The sequence below is a fragment of the Hakea prostrata genome, chromosome 4 (genome assembly GCF_041222555.1).
Source record: "Hakea prostrata isolate BN-2017 chromosome 4, UWA_Hpros_2, whole genome shotgun sequence".
Taxonomy (NCBI): Eukaryota; Viridiplantae; Streptophyta; class Magnoliopsida; order Proteales; family Proteaceae; genus Hakea; species Hakea prostrata.
Window position 1 is genome coordinate 9,052,680 of NC_142603.1, and position 19,432 is coordinate 9,072,111.

The 19,432-nt window shown below is 38.8% G+C and overlaps 2 protein-coding genes across 2 annotated transcripts; both read left to right on the forward strand.

Annotated features, from left to right (window-relative positions):
- The first annotated feature begins 5,742 nt into the window (after positions 1-5,742).
- On the forward strand, positions 5,743-9,770 carry LOC149017647 (receptor-like protein kinase 7). Its single transcript, XM_089151970.1, has 2 exons — positions 5,743-8,694; positions 8,817-9,770. Exons 1-2 carry the CDS (start codon positions 6,102-6,104, stop codon positions 9,263-9,265), a joined length of 3,042 nt encoding a protein of 1,013 aa, XP_089008096.1. The 5' UTR covers positions 5,743-6,101; the 3' UTR covers positions 9,266-9,770.
- Positions 9,771-15,130: 5,360 nt separating this feature from the next.
- LOC149017648 (receptor protein-tyrosine kinase CEPR1-like) lies at positions 15,131-19,015 on the forward strand. The gene is made up of 2 exons (XM_089151971.1): positions 15,131-17,825; positions 18,106-19,015. The coding sequence occupies exons 1-2, from the start codon at positions 15,344-15,346 to the stop codon at positions 18,459-18,461; spliced, it is 2,838 nt and encodes a 945-aa protein (XP_089008097.1). The 5' UTR covers positions 15,131-15,343; the 3' UTR covers positions 18,462-19,015.
- Positions 19,016-19,432: the final 417 nt, after the last annotated feature.

Consider the following 19,432-nt stretch of genomic DNA (forward strand, 5'->3'; position numbering starts at 1 on the left):
TATAATTTTTCAATTTAGGTAGATGATGCCTTGGAATCATGTTTTGAAAATTAATTGAAAGCCATTCGAAATCACATTGACCAATTCTAGCTGACTTCCAATTTGATACGGCCATTGTTTTCATCTAATTCTTTTAAGTCTTCCTAATTACTCAACCTGCATTTTAAAGGTTTTGTATTATTAAAAGCATTTTAAAAGTAGAGTCGTTTAGTTATTGCATGGAATCCATGACACATGCATATAATATATCATACAAATTAATTTTTAGATTTTTCTAATTTGAATTTATAATCTTTTTTGGTACAGAATTTGAAATTTATAATCAATGTATAAAAGAGAATAACATGTGATTAAAAAAAATAAGGAATATTAAATACGCATGATGCATACCTTTATTTGTTTATGAAGAATATATATATATTAAACAAAACCCACATGTCCACATATTGGATTCATTTACATTATACCATACATTTTTCTCAATAGTGTATGGAAAAACAAAAGCCAAATTGGAGAACCACTTCAAAAGAGTAGAGTTTTAATTGCAGAAAACCTATTTCTTTTTAATATCTAAAAAAAAAATTAGGTTGAGAAGTCAAACAAGATTTTGATGTGTTAGCTAAAATATCAAAAACAGCTTTCTCATTGCACCTGATTTCTTTAATGGATGTTGATAATCTAAATCTATTTGATTTTTTTTTTCTTTCGGTAAACATCTAAATCTATTTGATTTTTTCTTTTTGGTAAACTCCACTTTATATAGAAGAAGAGCGATTATATAAGCCGAGCTCCTGGGACATTAAGTCCAGGAGCCAGGGAGAGCTCACAGGCCAAACACACCTGGAACCAGAGGACAGACCACACATCTAAATCTATTTGATTGAGAGCTTCAATTTGAGGTTTGTAGGGTCACTATTACATGGGTTGCATTAGCAGCAAAAATAGGGCTTCTCTCTATGCATTTGGGGAAGGACATGATTGCGTGATCCTTGAATTGAATCGTCAATCATCGGTAAAGTATTCGACAAATTGACTCCCAACCCCCTCCTGCCATTGCTACTATTGTCCATGATATCACTCACTGCCTCAAAGTTTCTCTACTTTGAAGTCAATTATGTAACTAGGAAGTCTAATGCATGAGCAGACTTCTTAGTCAGGAAGGTCACATTGATTTCAAGCACGATGGTTTGGCTGCTTTCCAATCAGTGATTATTAGAGCATTGCTGGACCACTTTTGTCTTGATTTTGTCAAAATAAACAGCCAAATTTACTATAAAAAAAAATCACTATTACCCCCTTACGTTTCCTAGAACATATATAAACATAATGCCAATCATCTGCGAAAGGTACCTTCTATGTTGTGGTTTATGAAAAACCTAGTCCTATAAAGGAAATCTATTTTTATCCCTCCTCCTTAATTGGAGTAATTCCAACATAAGTGTTTTTTTTTTTTTTTTGGCACTGTTACTTTTTTAATACTGTAAATGAAATGCCGTCCGTAAGGGTCAAACTCAATACCTCTTCATTGAGAAGTATAGATCTTTACCCCTCAACCAACCCTTCATTGACCTGAGTTCTCATCCGTGTGTCTCTGGTCTATTCTTGGATGATGCCTCCAAATCAAAAGAAGATCCAACCAAACATCTCAGCCTCAGGTTGCCAACATTGAGTGAATTCATTTATCCATCTAACTAATAAATATCATAAATGCCAAACCCCCAACAAAACAAAGCACCCAACAAGAGAAAAATCCGAAAGTAATTGTTGGGTGGAAATCAAATCACACACACAAATGGCCCACCACGAGCTGTTTCAGGTTGTTGTCGTGGATTATTGAGGTCCTTCACTGTTCACTGTGGAGTCCAAAATACCAATTCAAAACCATACCATGCTTTTCAACATGAAAAGTGAACAAATTTCTTATTTTTCAAATTTTCTTTTGTAATTCTATAAATTTCACAAATTTGGAAATTGCTTGAGTGCTACTCAATGAATCCGCATCACCTATAGTAGACGGTGTTTTTTAACATGAAGAGTAAACCAATATCCTACTTTTACAAATATTCTTTTATAATTTTATAAAGTTCATAAATTTGAAAATTGTTTGGGTGCAGTGCAATTAATGCACAACACCTGTAACTAAAGACTGAGTCGACGTGGACCATTCAACTGTGCTGCACATTAATTACGCAGCACTACTGAATTCGAGTCCCATAAGTTTAACCTATCATGGGTTTTTTATTTAAAATTTTAGTTTTTTTTTTTTGTCAGATTGATTGAGACAATGAAAAGGAGAACCCATCAATCTACAGCCCCATGATTTTGACAATGGAATCCAACGGCTAATCGTGTGGCACACATTTCAAGCATGATAATTAGCTGTCGGATGCTAAAGTTGTCATGGTCACCAGCTCACCGCCACCTCCTCGGCGAGTCCGGATCAGCGACCCCGACGGGGAGCACAAAGTGCTTCCCGACACTTTCTGACCACATATATCAGTGAGGCCCACGGTGAAAAATACTTTTTTAAAAAAATAAAAATAAAACTTTTTCAACACTAGTGAGACTCATTGATTTTGTGGTCAGGAAGCCATGGGGAAGCACTCTGTGCTCCCCCGACGGGGAGAAGATCCGAATTCCTCCTCGGCTCCTCCATATGATGACCCATTACAGTGGGTCCACAACCAATGAACCAACACCACATGCGAACCCACCGAGCCTATCAACTAAAGCCTTTGACTGGCCCGGATTGTTCAATAATTGGTCTTTGTATGATCTAAATTCAAACCAGATTATACTAACCAAACCCCTATCAACATTTTTTTTTGGAGGGAAAGCATTTTAAAGGTAGAATGGTTTATATACATCCCTCACCTTTTCTCTTAGTTGATTAAATGGCACTTTGACACTTTTTTAACTGGATAATATAACTTACCTTCATTTTGTATCTAATCCATATTTTCTGTGATTTTTTTTAATTAAATTCTATTTTTTACCATTAAATATTTCCATAAAATCTTGAACTACCTTAACTGAAAATATGTTTTCCAAATTATTTTCAATTACTATAGTAATCAAAACCTACAACACTTAATTAATATTATTGTTAAAACCTCAAAATACCCTTAATTACCTTTGCAATTAAAACCCTGCTCTTTAATAATTACAAAATAAATACTTTTTTTCGCCCTCTTTTTCTTAATGAAAGAAATACGCTTATATAAGAGAACATAAGGTACTTTAGGGTTTTAAGAATAAAATTAATTAAAGATAACTTAGAGTATTAATTTTTTTTAGTAAAATAATTGAGGGTATTTTGGAGTTTTAACAATAGTATTTGTTGAGGAGATTAATATAATGTTTTAACTTCTATGGTAATTGAAGTCATTTGGAGTTTAAAATAAAACATCTTTTCACTTGAGAGTAATTTAGGGTCTCAAAGAAATATATGAGAATAAAAATAAAATTTAACTAAAAAAATTAATAGAAAAGTGGTGTTGGATAACTTTGTATGAGGGATATAAGTTATATTTTTCAATTAAGAGAAGTGCTATTTAGTCAACTAAAAAGAGAGGCAAGTGACATTTACTTAATAAGAAAATCCATGACATATGCACATAATTTAGAAAGAAATGTTTAGATTTTTATTTAAGTTTATTATTAATGTATGAAAATGAATAAATTAATTAATATATGATATAGAAAATAAGGAAAACATTTACATCCGCATGATGCACATTTCTGTTTGTTTTATGAACAAATAGTTATTACACATAACTTGATCACTTTGTCAATGATAAAATATTTAAATAAATTTAATATAAATATCTTATTCTTTGTGGTAGAGTAAAGTGTATAAATAATTTTCATACTAAAACCCATAACAATAACCTAAATTAATACACATTTGATGTATGTATGTCATGATTACTTCCTTATCTATGCCGAAACCGATACAAACATAACGACGATCATCGAAAAACGAATTCTTCAATCGTGTGGACTTAATTTTAAGGGTTGCCTTGTTCCTTCATAAGATATGAACCATCCTGTATGTATTCACACTTGTGTGCTTAAGCGATAAGTATAATTTTGAATTTCATCTCATTTATAATATTTTCTACCAGTTAGATTTTATTTTCAATGCAGTACATGAGCATTGTCTAACTCATTAAAGGCATCAAGAATTCTTTGCTATCCAAAATGGCAAAATGCATAGACAACCAATAAAATGGCTAGCTATCTTATGTCTTAAAATAGACATGTTTTAGACAATATTACTATTATATGTCCTGTGATCTCTTGAAACAAAATACTTTATATACTTTGAAAATTAAAAAAATGTATCATTTATAAATAGAGTCTTTCCTTTAAACTGATAAGATGATTCAAAGTGTTCCAATTTCTTTCTTTCTCACATGGTCTCTAAGGAAAACTGGAATGTGAAGTGACTGAAGTCTCGATCTCTCTGTCTCTGATCCACTCTTAGATCATGCTTCAAAATCAAACGTCTTTCCAAAATTAAGTGAATCTAACCAATAAATATGAAACCCAGAGAAAGCACCGAACAAGAGAAAATCCGAAAAGTAATTGTTGGGTGGAAATCAAATCAGAAACATAAATGGCCCACCACAGGCTGTTTCAAGTAGTTGTTGTGGATTATTGAGGTCCCCTCATTTGTTTGATATATCTAACATGTCTATAATTTAGGTATCTGTATTAAACATGATATATAAAATAAGAAAGGTATATCATGGATTTTCTATTAAGAGCCCAACGCTGTATGAAATTAATTTGGTGCTGACGCAATTAAAGCACAGCACCTGCTCGAAATCTTTCATTCGCAATAATTGTACAGCACTGAAGTCGAGCTCAAGAATCTGCGGTTTTAGCTGTTGAGATGACAAGAGGAACCGATATCTACAGCTCCACAAGTTTGACAATGCAATCAAGCTTGTCTCGCAGGTGTGCATCCAACGGCTACTTGTGTGGCACACACCACAAGCATTGCATTTGGCCGTCGGATGCTAATGTCTTCATGGTCACCGGCTCACCGGCTCACCGCTGCCTCCCCCTATTTGTTGTGGCTATATGCCTTACAAGGAGCCTGAGTGGGTCCATAGCCACATGCAGACCCACCGAACCTACTAACTAAAGCCTTTGACTGGGCCGACCGGTTCAATATTCGGTCTTTCTGATGATCCAAATTCAGACCAAATCAAATCCCTAATAAAATCCGACCGAACTGATTAAAAGTTTAAAGCTCAAGATTATTTCTTTGTTCTTCTTCTGATTTTTACTAAATTAATGATCAATTAGTTGGTCTTCATTAGACCATGGATGATTTGAATACCAAATCTAGGCCCAAATGTGTGGTTCATATGGTTAGCACGACCGAACCAACTCAATTGACACCCACCACTCCATTTCAATTCAATTGCTCTGCAAGGAGACTCTGATGATCACTTTTTTAATAGAGCCGTGTAAGGCCAAAAACTGCAACCTCGAATTTTTCAATGGTCAAACAGGAATCTTTTTTATGATAGGACACGTAGGCCAGTCAAAAGCCGACTTACCTAACAGAACATGATTGGTCGCTTAGATTGATTAAACAAATAACACGTGCGAACGAGGAGATTAAACGAATAATAAGATCATAAAAAAGGATGTTGTCTGATCGCGTGGTTCCTACACATGCTTCTCTCGTGGACAGTGGGGGCCGCTATCATATATCGTGGAAATACTTAATTCTCACGTGTAAAATTGTCTATAAATACTGGATTTGTAAAGTCAATGATGGCGGCAGAAGCTTCTTCCTCTCTGCAACACTACACGACATTCTTCTCCTCTTCATCCCATTTCATCTAATTCAAATTCGTTTCTCACTCACTCATCATCCTTCGAGGTTAGTAACAGAAAATGCAAAAAATCATGAATTTAGAACAGAGCAGAAAAGGATTTCCGCAGGTGTGAACTTGATCCCCCTGTTCTACACTGTGAAATGCCGACTCGATTTTTGTCTCACTTCCTCAGTTTTAATCGTGTTTAATCACAGACACAGCCGAGAAGGGTTTCTTTCTCCCCCTCCTTCGGCGCTCGCCATGTCGGCGACTGATTTTTCTCGGAGAGTCCGACGTCGGATATCTTTTCCATTTCTGTTCCTTCTCTTCTTTCTCTCTGCTAGTCAATCAGAGGATCTTGATATCCTAATGGAATTCAAGGCAGCATTTCGAATGTCCAACGCCCAAGTTTTGGATTCATGGACGAGTAACGGCAACTACTGCAATTTCACCGGAGTTTCTTGTAACTCCAGGGGATCGGTTATAAGTATCGAACTGGCCAACACAAATTTGGTTGGTGTTCTTCCTGTAGATTCTCTCTGCCAGCTTCAGTACCTTCAAAAACTGGATCTTGGATTGAATTCACTTTATGGAACCATTGGAGACGGTTTGAGGAACTGCAGCAACTTACGCTACTTAGATCTTCAGTCTAATTCCTTCTCGGGATCAATCCCAGATTTGTCCACTCTCTCCCAGTTGGAGCTTCTGAGTTTGAATTCCAGTGGATTATCCGGTCCTTTTCCGTGGAGTTCACTTGCCAACATGACTAATCTTGCCGTTCTGAGTGTTGGAGACAATTCCTTCGAGAGGGCTCCATTCCCTATGGAGGTTTTGAAGCTGGAGAAGTTGTATCGGTTGTATCTCACAAATTGCAGCATCGAAGGGGAGATTCCGAAAGGAATCGGGAATCTCAAAGAGCTCATGGATCTAGAACTCGCTTTCAATAATCTGTCCGGAGAGATTCCAGCAGATATTGTGAAGCTTACGAAGCTTTGGCAACTGGAGCTGTACACCAACAATCTTACTGGCAAAATTCCATCGGGATTCGGAAATCTTACAGGTCTCAGTTACTTCGACGCCTCTGGTAATCATCTTGAAGGTGACCTCTCAGAGCTGAGGTCCTTAACCCAACTTGTCTCTCTGCAACTCTTCGACAATAATTTCTCAGGTGGGGTTCCAGAGGAATTCGGCGATTTCAGGCATTTGGTTAACCTCTCACTCTATAACAATCGGCTCACCGGTCCTCTCCCTCAGAAGCTTGGATCCTGGGCAGACTTCGATTACATCGATGTCTCAGAGAACTATCTAACAGGTCCAATTCCGCCGGAGATGTGCAAGCAGGGCAAGATGAGAGGATTGCTCATGTTGCAGAACAATTTTACTGGAGAAATCCCCGAGAACTATACGAATTGTAGTTCAATGGTTCGTTTCAGGGTGAACATCAACTCTCTTTCCGGCACAGTACCTGCCGGATTGTGGGGTTTGCCGAATGTCTACATCATTGATCTCGCCATGAACCAATTTGAAGGTCCTGTGACGTCTGACATTGCAAAAGCCAAATCCCTCGGGCAATTATCCCTCGGAAGCAACAAATTGTCTGGAAAATTACCGTCGGAAATTACAGAAGCAACTTCTCTAGGTTCAATTGATCTGAGCACTAATCAGTTCTCCGACGAATTACCGTCGAGTATCGGTGAGCTAAAGAATCTCAATCGTCTTAATTTGCAGAACAACCAGTTCTCTGGATCGATTCCAGTCTCGTTAGGCTCATGCAAATCTCTCAACGAAATAAACTTAGCGGAAAATTCACTCTCAGGTTCGATTCCTTCGTCTCTAGGATCACTGCCAGCGCTCAATTCGTTAAACCTATCCGACAACAAGCTCTCCGGACAAATCCCTTCGAGTTTATCATCGCCGAAGCTGAGCCTTCTGGATTTGTCGAACAACCAGTTAAGTGGTTCAATACCGGAATCACTCTCTATAGAAGCTTATAACGGTAGCTTCGACGGAAACCCTAACCTCTGTACCTCTAGTCCCAAGATCAATGACTTCCGGAGATGTTCGTCGGATTCCGGCGAGATGAAGATGGGCGCAATCGTAGCTTGCTTCGTAGCGGGAGTAGCCGTGTTGGTTGTCTCAATCGGTTGGTTCATTTTCCTAAAGAGGAAGAAGAAAGGAAATCAGGAACTTACATTGTCGGGAGATTATTGGAATGTGAAATCGTTCCATGTGATGAGCTTCAATGAACAGGATATACTGGATTCGATCAAACAAGAGAACTTGATCGGAAAGGGTGGTTCCGGTAACGTGTATAAGGTGGAGGTGGGTGATGGTAGAAAACTGGCAGTGAAACACATATGGAATAGTACAGAAGCAGAATATCGGAGAAGAAGCAAGAGCAGCAGCAGCAGCAGCACCGCCATGCTGCGGCGGAGGAGCGGATTAGGGAAGGAGTTTGAGGCGGAGGTGGCGACGCTTAGTTCCATACGGCACGTGAACGTGGTGAAGTTGTATTGCAGCATCACTAGTGAAGATTCCAGTTTATTGGTGTACGAGTATCTTCCCAACGGAAGCTTGTGGGACCGTCTACATACGTGTGAGAAGGTGGAGATGGACTGGGAGGTGCGTTACGAGATAGCGGTGGGGGCCGCCAAGGGCTTGGAATACCTCCACCAAGGCTGCGAGCGGCCGGTGATACACCGTGACGTGAAGTCCAGTAACATATTGCTGGACGAATTCTTGAAGCCCCGGATCGCCGATTTCGGACTCGCCAAGATCGTTCAGGCGAGCGGCGCCACCCAAGACGTGTCTTCCTCCCCTGTCATCGCCGGCACTCACGGTTACATTGCCCCTGGTAAGTACTTTTTCTCTTTCCTAGTTCTACTTGTGGCAAATTCGTAATTTCATTAATTTGATTTTAATTATAGAAATTTACATCTGGGTCCTCTAGTAATTATGTGGTGCTTGCGTGTGTAGAGTATGCATACACTTGCAAAGTGAACGAGAAGAGCGATGTGTACAGCTTTGGAGTGGTGTTGATGGAACTGGTGACAGGGAAGAGGCCACTAGAGCTGGAATTTGGAGATAACAGGGACATTGTTTACTGGGTGAACGGAAGGTTTGGAAGCAGAGACAGCGTGATGAGGATGATTGACTCAAGTATATCAGAAGAGTTCAAGGAAGATGCTATGAAGGTGTTGAAGATTGCGACGCTGTGCACGGTTAGACTACCGGCGCTAAGACCGTCCATGAGAACGGTGGTCCAAATGCTGGAGGATGTTGTGCCGCCTAACAAGCTCATCAGCATTGCTGTCGCAAAAGAAGATGACACTTGCTCGATTACTCCTACTGCAACCCTTTTTGGCAAAAATAACAGTAGTAAGAAAAAGAGGGTACAAGTAGATTTGGCTGTGGAGGATGGGTAGAATAAGTTCAGTTGTTAGTGCCCTTGATCGAAGTAAATCTAATTAAGGGATAAAAAATAATGGTAAGCTTTAAATAGCTTTCGACTGTAAACACACATAGACACAGCAGAGATCGAAATCCAAGCAGCAGTTGTTTTCCCCAGACATATAAATGAGAATCAAAGCAAAGATCCCTTTGATCTCAAAACTAGTCCTGATTCGAGGTTCTTAAAACCAGGCATGATAACCCCAAATGGATAGCCGTGACTCTGAAGATAGGAGAGGTTATCAAATTCAGTTTATGCGAATCATTGGATGCACAAAAAATATCCCTATTCCCTACCCTACTACATTCGAAAATGGAAGAGGAGGCTTTTAAAGATACTAGCTCACAGAAAATGACAAATACCAAATAAAGTATTCTGGAATTTGAAATGGGATGGTAAATTATTCGATCTGTTCTTTTCTTTCTTCAATCACACACTACCCTAAAGAGATTTGGGCAATTCAGTGTTTTTCATGGAACCCAGTTCACGTATTCAAGGAAGGGTCGTGGGACTTGTGGAAGAGATTTGGGCCTTGGTGGACCTGGGGTCTTGTTCGACTCAATCACGTTGGTAAGGAGGCTAATAAAGTTACTGATTGGATGCCAAATGTTCCTTTTCAATCGTGGGATTCTCGGGTGTTTTTTTCAAATCTACTTCGAATTTGAACGAGATTTCTTTAAGTAGATCTTATTGCCAGCTTTGATTAGTTTGGCTGGGTCTTTCAAGTTTCAACCCATTTATGTAGATGTAGAGTGTTGTTGTAAAATCTTTGTTCGACTTAACGATCAAATGTACCTGTAAGAGCGTGCTCGACTGAGTTGGTCCAGTAATGCATCCGACGAGCAAGTTAGTCGAATACCCAATGCTTGAATGAAGAAAGCAAGTGGCAGCCAACAAAAAGGAATTATGTATCCACCGGTGTATCAACACTGAAAGGTGGGTTCCAATTTACCATGTAATACGGAAATATAAGGGGAACATAAACAGGTAGAGATTGACATAAATGTCAGTTGTGGTCAAGGTTGTAGAAGGTTATTTCAAAAGATTTTCCTTTGACTCCATAATAATAAATCAATTAAAAAAATGTTAGTAAAATTTGTTAATTTTTCTTAAAAAAATCTGATGCAAAGGAGCAATCATCTATTGCAATATAAACATGGCCAAACGTGGATTATCCGTGAGATAGAAATTGATGCAATGTGTTGACTACATTTTGAATGTTCTGATTAGGTTGTAAGTTTCGGATGTGGATTCAAATAGATATAATCTTTTTAATTTTTCTTAGACCAAATGGTTATAATCTGCTTGTATTTTTTTTTTCTTCTTTTCTTCTTATGATAGAAAACCTCGTTCTCGTCCTAGATCTGTTATGGCTCGATGTCTACTTCAGCGTCAAAGACATATGGAGAAGGTTGCTGCCCGAGTTGTCGACGAAAATTGAACATGGGGATGGTGCTAGATGCCCCAAAAAGCGAAATTTGGAAGAGCAAGGACCAAAATTGGAAACCTTACCTTGTAAGTTAAACCATTCACAAGTACTTAAGAAATGCTTGTATGTAGGGGAAGCACTTGCTGCACTGTGAGATTTATGTCCTACAGACCAAAATTTCAATCAGCAGGGCTTCAAATTGAGATCGAGTGCTTGCCTGATGATACCAAACTTGGGCTGCAATTATTATGGTCAGAGTATCAGCTGTGGTGGTGTTTCAGAGTCAGAGAGAGAGTTGTGTATGTTGGTGAAGCAATTGGATGAAGATGGGATAGAGAGGTGGATGTAATGCAAGAGGAATGGTGTGGAATTCTTGAGAACCCAGGATGGGCACCAGCACAGTCCTCTCTTCTTGACAATTTAGGACTCTCACAGGTTGGTGCACCAGTGAATTGTTAATCTTTCTTTGTGCGAACTCTTAACTTTTTTATCTGATCAAAATCATTTGTATACAAAAATTATTTCTTGCTATTCCAAACCAAAATGCCACCCCCCCCAAAGGAAAAAAGAAAAAGATTAGTTAAATGTTTTTTTCTTTATATCAATGACATGGAATCTTGCTAGTGGGTCCGTAGCAATGTTCACATAAGGTGTTAGCAATATTGAGGACAAATCGAATATCTAACATCTCCTTTTGCAAGCCTGTTCATCGCAGTGTTCAAGTAATCCATCGATATGACTTCTATATCTGCTACTATGTTGTGTTCTTCTGCAAAATATATCATTTCTTGTGATTCTTTCATCCCACCTATTGCGCTTCCGCCAACTAGCTTCCTTCTTTTGATTCAAAGTGAAAGCAATCAAGAATTAGATTAGATTTATGACTTTTGACTGACTTTTAATGAGCTAGGAAGAGGTTCTCCGAAGTAATGGAAAGAGTGGCAGCTCTACAGTTTTTTCAGGCGCACCCTCCACAATAAGCTTGCCCTGAAGAGCAGAAGCCGTATCAACAATGTCATCCATTGTGTGTCGTACCAACTACCTAGTGGTAATATGACAATTCAAAGAGTATTTAGTATAGAATTATAGACAATTTGTAAAACGGCTTATAATGGATTACAATTCAGTTTTGGGTTGGTGCAAGCTATGCCTTCTTCAGCCCAAATACTATCCATTAAGATAGGCTAGTACGATTCAGATTTAATGGTTCGGCCTGCAAATTTGACGCCCATAAATTTAAAACTACCAAGTCAAAATCCTACAAAGGGCATCTTTGGAATCCCGAAATTTCGATATAATCTAACAATAGTCTAATCATCTCCATGTACTACTTTAATTCTTCTACCAAGCCTCAACTCATCTGTCATCAATTTTTCTTGGAACAATCTCTCCATTGGCTTCGCCTTCAGTTCTGAACCATATTTGTTTTAAGCATAAAAAATCTGTCTTTTTTCATACCTTTGAATCTTGATGTTTGTATTTGTTATTCACCTCTGTTTTTCTCTTTGACAAAATGTTTAATTACCAAGCCAAGATTATATAAGGCCTACCCACATTCATAACCTATTCCTACAAAAACTGTTCTCAAGACAAGTTCAAGAGACAACAAAATGGTTGGACAAGATAAAATTTTGTGGGAGAGAGACCCACACCAACAGAGTACATAGCATAAAAAGGCTGTGCTACATATATTCCAATTATGCCTTTGTGGACATCAAATGAGTTGTGAGGCATAGCCAACTGTGGGTACCTCTCTGGCACTCCTTGGGCTATGAACTCCCTAGAGACAAGTCAGTTCTGAAGATTCAGACATCTGCTCCCTAAGATGTTTCTATGTGAGTTCCATTAATTAATTATTTCTTACTTGCATTAATCAGAATCATGGATTTGTAATAAAAGATATAATAATCCATCCATCACATTCAAAGGTTGATGCAATATTTAGAAGATATAATAGAAGATTTAGAAATGGATCCGATAAAATTTCGGAACAATGGTGGGTCAAGTCCCATCAAGCCCTTAACTGATCCAAGCCACTCTTCTCTGATTTAAGTATTACTAACTACTCAGCATAAACCATAAACTAGTTCCATGTAGGAATGAAATATTCTTTCCACGGTGCCAAAGGCAGAGTCCGAAGAAACGATAGCAACTAGAAACGATAGCAACACTGGTGAATCTACCGCCACATGATAAGACTAATGACAACCGATCTAATGTATGAGATAGTTATGAAACTCAAGAACTTTTGATGTATTAATCAAATACCTAATAGAGAATTACTCGATAAGAATGATTGATCATTAGTGCAAATCGAAAAGCATGTCAAAGAATGTAAAATGCAAAAGAAGAAGAAATGATTAATAGGAACCCAATACGGAATGCTTACGGTAATACAATATATAAATATATGATTATCATTATCCCACTCCCTAAAGCATATTTTTTTTCGTATACTTAAAAAACAAGTTGAGTTCTTAATGGGGGGAATCGTATTTCCTTGCTATTATGCGCTGGATGCGGCAGAAGGCCACCGAACAGACTGGAAAATGTACATTCTAATTCATGTTCTTCTATTGGTTGTAAGTGACTCCAAGCACACCTGAATAAGAGGATCCAACGGTGGTTGTCAACTTCAAAACTCAAACGAATAGGTAAGGAGGGGCCCACATACTCCTTGGCTTTCCAGTGACTATTGTGCGCTAATGATTAAGGCGCTCATTAGCAAAAGGCCAAAAAAAAAATGAAAAAAAATAAAATGATAGAGACAAGGAAGGAAGGAACATATGGTGATTTGTCACATTTCAAAACTATTAGAATAAAAATTTGATAGTCTCCAACACTTAAAAAGGGCTTTTAACACTCGATAAGGTGGCATCTTTGCTTTGCACCTTCATCATTGAGTGCTCTTATCCCAGAGAGATTCCCATTCATAGACTTTAGTAGCTAACTTCTCATGAGCTTCTTGGAGGGCCTACACAACATCTATTATTCACTTATGCTTAATTGAGATTTTTACCCATATGAAGTTCCCAAGGGTCAGGTATGACCTGATACTCTGTGAATGAAGCTTTACCATAGAAAATAGGAAAAAGAAAAAAGAAGAGAAAACCATTAAAAGTCTTGGTTTTCACTTTCCAGAACAGTAAGAGCTAGGAACTGAGATGACCTTATAGGTGAAGGAGTGTTGTGAATGAAGCTGTAAAAACAAACTCCATTAGCAAATCACCAGATTGATGCTGGTTCCATATTAGAAAAAACAACTTGGTTTCCACTTTCTATAACAGTAAGAGCTAGGAATTGGGATGACCTTATAGGTGCAGGATGGGTGTGAATGAAGCTGTAACAAAGAAAATAAGAAAAAGGGAAAAACCACATTTGCAAATCACCAGATTGATGCTGCTTCAGTATTAAAAGACTTGGTTTTTACTTTCCATTACAGTAAGAGCAAGGAACTGAGATGACCTTATAGGTGTAGGATTGTTATGCTTGTTTACACAATTCAGGATTCACAAACAAAGTGTCAGTGTGAGTGGATGCTTTAATTAGCTGTCTGGTTCTCTTTTTTTTTAGTGTTTGAGGGGATCACATCTTTCATTTGGGTCATGTTATGACAATAGATTCACTTACAAAGTGTCAATCTGAGTGGGATGCTTTACATTATTTCTTTAAGACTCTACAAGTCTTTGTTTAAATGCCATGGGGGGAGGGGATCACATCTTTCTTAATAAGATATGGTAAACTAACACTGTGTTCTCCATGCTTACCCTTTTTCTGGTCCTCTCATTATTCTGCTTTACTTTATTTAGCCTTAGATGTCAATATCATTCTATTGCACAAAATTCTCCAAACCTATTATAATATTGTGGTTTATTCCCAGCACACCCTCCCACCATCCTATCAAGAGATTTGGCAGACTTGTTTCTTGTCCGTACCTTTCCAGTTTGAACCTGATGCCTCCTGACCCAACTGTATATTTGAGATACACAAGTAGCTGTTTCTTGGTGACCAAGCTCTGTTTTTTCTTGACCTGGTTTTGAGGTGTTCAGGACTGGACTCCTTAACAGCATCACCATGTACACATTACCAACTATACATGACTCTTTGAGCCAAGCTTCTCAATTCCTCATTCTCTTTAACAGAAACCAAATAAGCCATGTATTTTGATGAATCTTGTGACAGCCTATTTGGCACTAGACATTCATACCATTGACCCAACTGGATCCAATATGAGTAATCTTTGCTGCAACTGCTACAGTTAACATACTAACCGCTATCTACTTACTTAAAACTGCTGTAACCACCCAGTCCCCCGACAAACATGCATTCATATAATATAGATCAGAGGGCATAAATGCCAAAGCCTCTTTGAGCTAGAGTATCCTACTATTTCTTTAATTTGTTGTCATATACCTCTTCCACTTATTATTTAAATATTTCCCTTGCATGCATCTTCTTACCTCTTTTTTTTTAATCAAGACTGCTTAATATTGCTGCAACCCAATAATACCTCAGCCCTGCCATTTATACTTCAATATCTTCTTCTACTCCTGAGGCAGGAGCCACCACCTATTCTCAACTCTTCACTCCCCACGTTAATTCCTCAACAAACTAACCTTCTGTATGATGGCTCTGCAATCTCTGATTCTCTTCCTCTTCAAGATCTTATTTCTTTCTCACTTTGGTCCCTCCTCCCAAGCAATTGATGTTAATCAGTCACATTTCTTCACTCTCATGAAGCAGTCACTCACAGGCAAATCTTTGTCACGTTGGGATGTTGAAGCTCCCTACTGTAATTACCCAGGAGTTGGCTGCAACAGTCATGGAGATGTTGAGAAGATTGATGTGTCCGGGTGGTCACTCAGTGGACATTTCCCTGCTGATGTCTGCTCTTATCTGCCACAGCTTCGTGTTCTTCGTCTCGGGCAAAACCCCCTCCATGGCAAGTTCCCAGCTAGCATCATCAACTGTTCTCTATTGGAAGACCTTAATATTACCAAGTCATCTCTTACTGGAGCACTGCCGGACTTCTCACCTATGGTATCTCTCCGAGTTCTAGATCTTTCATATAACCACTTCACTGGGAACTTCCCCATGTCTGTTACAAACCTTTCCAATTTAGAAGTGCTAAATTTCAACGAGAACATCAATTTCACCCTGTGGCAGCTGCCACAAGACATATCTCGGCTGACAAAGCTCAAGTCGATGATCTTGTCAACAGCCATGGTGCATGGTAAGATTCCACCAACGATTGGGAACATGACTTCGCTCACCGACCTTGAATTGAGCGGCAATTACCTCATCGGCCGGATTCCTGTGGAGATAGCAAAACTCAAGAATTTGCGGCAGCTGGAGCTTTACTATAACCAGTTCTCTGGTGAAATACCACATGAGCTCGGAAATCTGACACAGCTCATTGATTTGGACATGTCAGTCAATCGACTGAATGGAACCATTCCAGAGTCTCTCTGTAAGCTTCCAAATCTCCAAGTACTGCAGCTGTACAACAACAGCCTCACCGGAGAAATTCCAAGCATAGTAGGAAACTCAACTACTTTGAGGATACTATCCCTCTATGACAATTCGTTGACAGGCACAGTGCCCCCGAATCTCGGGGCTGCATCTAAGTTGAATGCTCTGGACTTGTCAGAGAACAGACTATCAGGGGAGTTGCCTCCAGATGTTTGTAAGGGAGGTAAATTGATTTACTTTCTTGTCTTGCAAAATCAGTTCTCTGGTCAGCTACCTCAGACCTATAAGAATTGTAAGTCTCTTCTTCGATTTCGAGTTAACTCCAACCTTCTGCAAGGCTCAATCCCAGAGGAGCTTCTGGGTCTTCCCCATGCATCAATCATAGATTTAAGTTACAATTATTTTGAAGGTCCAATTGCAAGGACAATTGGAAATGCTAAGAACCTGTCAGAGCTATTCTTACAGCGCAACAGGTTTTCAGGTGTTATACCTCCAGAAATCTCTCATGCTGGGAGTCTGGTGAAGATTGATCTCAGCAATAATTTCATATCGGGACCTATTCCGCCTGAAATTGGCAGCCTCAGGAAGTTGAACCTACTGCTTTTGCAAGGCAACAGGCTAAATTCATCAATTCCAGATTCACTTTCTTACTTGAAATCTCTTAATGTTCTTGATCTCTCCAGCAACCGACTTACCGGTCCTATTCCACAGTCTCTCTGTGAATTGCTCCCCAATTCAATCAACTTTTCAAACAATCAGCTCTCAGGTCCAGTTCCTCTCAGTCTGATTAAAGGAGGATTAGCAGAAAGTCTTTCAGGAAATCCAGAACTCTGTGTTTCTGCCTATTTCAATTTGTCTGGTACAAAGTTCCCCTCCTGTCAAAAAGTTAGCAGTCACAAGAGGGTCAGCTGTATCTGGGCAGTTGGAATTTCAGTGGTCATTGTAGTTATTGCAGCTATCCTGTTTCTTAAACATTGGTATAGTAAAGAGAGAGAAGTGATGGAACAGGATGAGATGATGTCTTTGTCTTCCTTCTCATATGTCCAAAACTTCCATAAGGTCAGCTTTGATCAACATGAAATAGTTGAAGCACTAGTAGACAAGAACATTGTGGGGCATGGTGGATCAGGGACTGTGTATAAGATACAGTTGAATAATGGAGAATCAGTTGCAGTGAAGAAGCTGTGGAGTCAAAAGACGAAGGATCCTACTACAGAGGATCTGTTGTTCCAAGATAGGGGGCTAAAGACAGAGGTAGACACACTGGGGAGCATCAGGCATAAGAACATCATCAAGTTGTACTGCTACTTCTCAAGTTCAGATTTAAATCTGTTGGTTTATGAATATCTGCCAAATGGAAACCTATGGGATGCACTTCACAAAGGACGGAATCTATTGGACTGGCCTGTCCGACATCGAATTGCACTTGGGATTGCACAAGGTCTGGCTTACCTTCACCATGATCTGATGCCACCAATCGTTCACAGAGATATCAAATCAACCAACATCTTGCTCACTGCAGAATACCAGGCCAAAGTTGCAGATTTTGGTGTTGCCAAGGTCTTGCAAGCAAGAGGAGGAAAGGATTCTACTACTACTGTTATTGCTGGAACCTATGGGTACCTTGCCCCAGGTAATCATATTAAATTTAAGAGTAAATGGTGTCAACAACACAGTTACTGATGTTCATTTAAGCTTTTCACCTTGTTTTTTCCCTATAATTTGGTCCTTTACTGGATTTGGGCAGTTTATGAATTGCAACCCATCTGCATTTCAATATTATAGTTTTTCTTGCCATACCCTCCTATTTCAAATTGATCAACTCACATATATATTAGCTTGATTTTTCTGGTATTAATCACTGTTCACTTGCTTATCTCACAACATTCATGTTCGTTGACAATTGATGACAGAGTATTCTTACTCATCAAGGCCAACAGTCAAGTGCGATGTCTACAGCTTTGGGGTAGTGCTCATGGAACTGATAACAGGGAAGAAGCCAGTGGAGCAAGAGTTTGGGGAGAACAAGAATATCATATGCTGGGTCTCCTCATGCAAGGTAGACACCAAGGAAGGAGCAATGGAGGTCTTAGACAAGAGAATATCAGGGTTATACAAGGATGAGATGATACAGGCGCTCCGGATTGCCATCCGTTGTACCTGCAAAGCCCCTACCCTCCGTCCAACTATGAGTGAGGTGGTCAAGTCACTGATTGAGGCAGATCCTTGCAAAACTGATTCTTGTAAGTCATCAAACAAGATGAGATAACAACTATAAGTAAGGTGGTCAAGTCACTGATTGAGGCAGATCCCCGCAAAACTGATTCTTGCAAGTCATCAAACAAGATGAGACAACCATCCAACACCATCAAGACTAGGAATGCAACTGAGTTATGACTAATAGAAGTAACCTGACAAGGGGTAAGTAGAAGTAATATGTGGACTGAGAGAACAGTTTGCTCTTCAAACTATCAGGATAATAATCTTCAAGAACAGCTTTTTTTACTCTCACTGTAAATAAAATAGGAAACTTAAAGTGAAAGAAACACAGAAAATAAAGCATCTGATATATTCTGTCTTCCTATCCCTGCTTTATAGTAATGCACAGCATCAAGATATGATTATGCATAAACATACAGCATGGATACATGTCATAGGTTCACATACCAAATTCATTCTCCATCTTTTGATTTAAAAAAAAGAAAGAAAAAAAAAATGAAAACTATTTTGGTGTTGTTCTATTTGATGCCAGTGATACATCTAAAAGAGATAGACTCAGATTAGCATAAATTTGGAGAATGCTGGAATGTTGTCATTTTGCAAGGGGTCCTTTAAATGCAAGTGGGTTCCTTATTATTTAATCTAAATAGTAAGATTCGTTGGTAGGGATCCAATTCAAATAGTAGTCCATCGTAACAGGGATTGAAGGAGTATAATTGAGGGATGAACATCTTTGTCTCTGTGAGGGTGACGATATTGTTGAAAGGGAGGTGGAAAAGCTGAACAAAGAAAAGACAGTTTGCTTCATTCACCATAGATAGTGTCCCATGAACTCCAGTACTCCACTTACAAGTATGGAACTCTTTATTTATTTGAAGGTAGTGTCAAGTTAGAAGTGGGAGTCTTCCACTGTTAGAAAGCATTTTCTCTATCCATTATACACTAATTTACAATTACACATCCACTTGAAAAGGCTTGGATGTACTACACCAGCAAATTGATCAAAATGAGAGCTTTTTA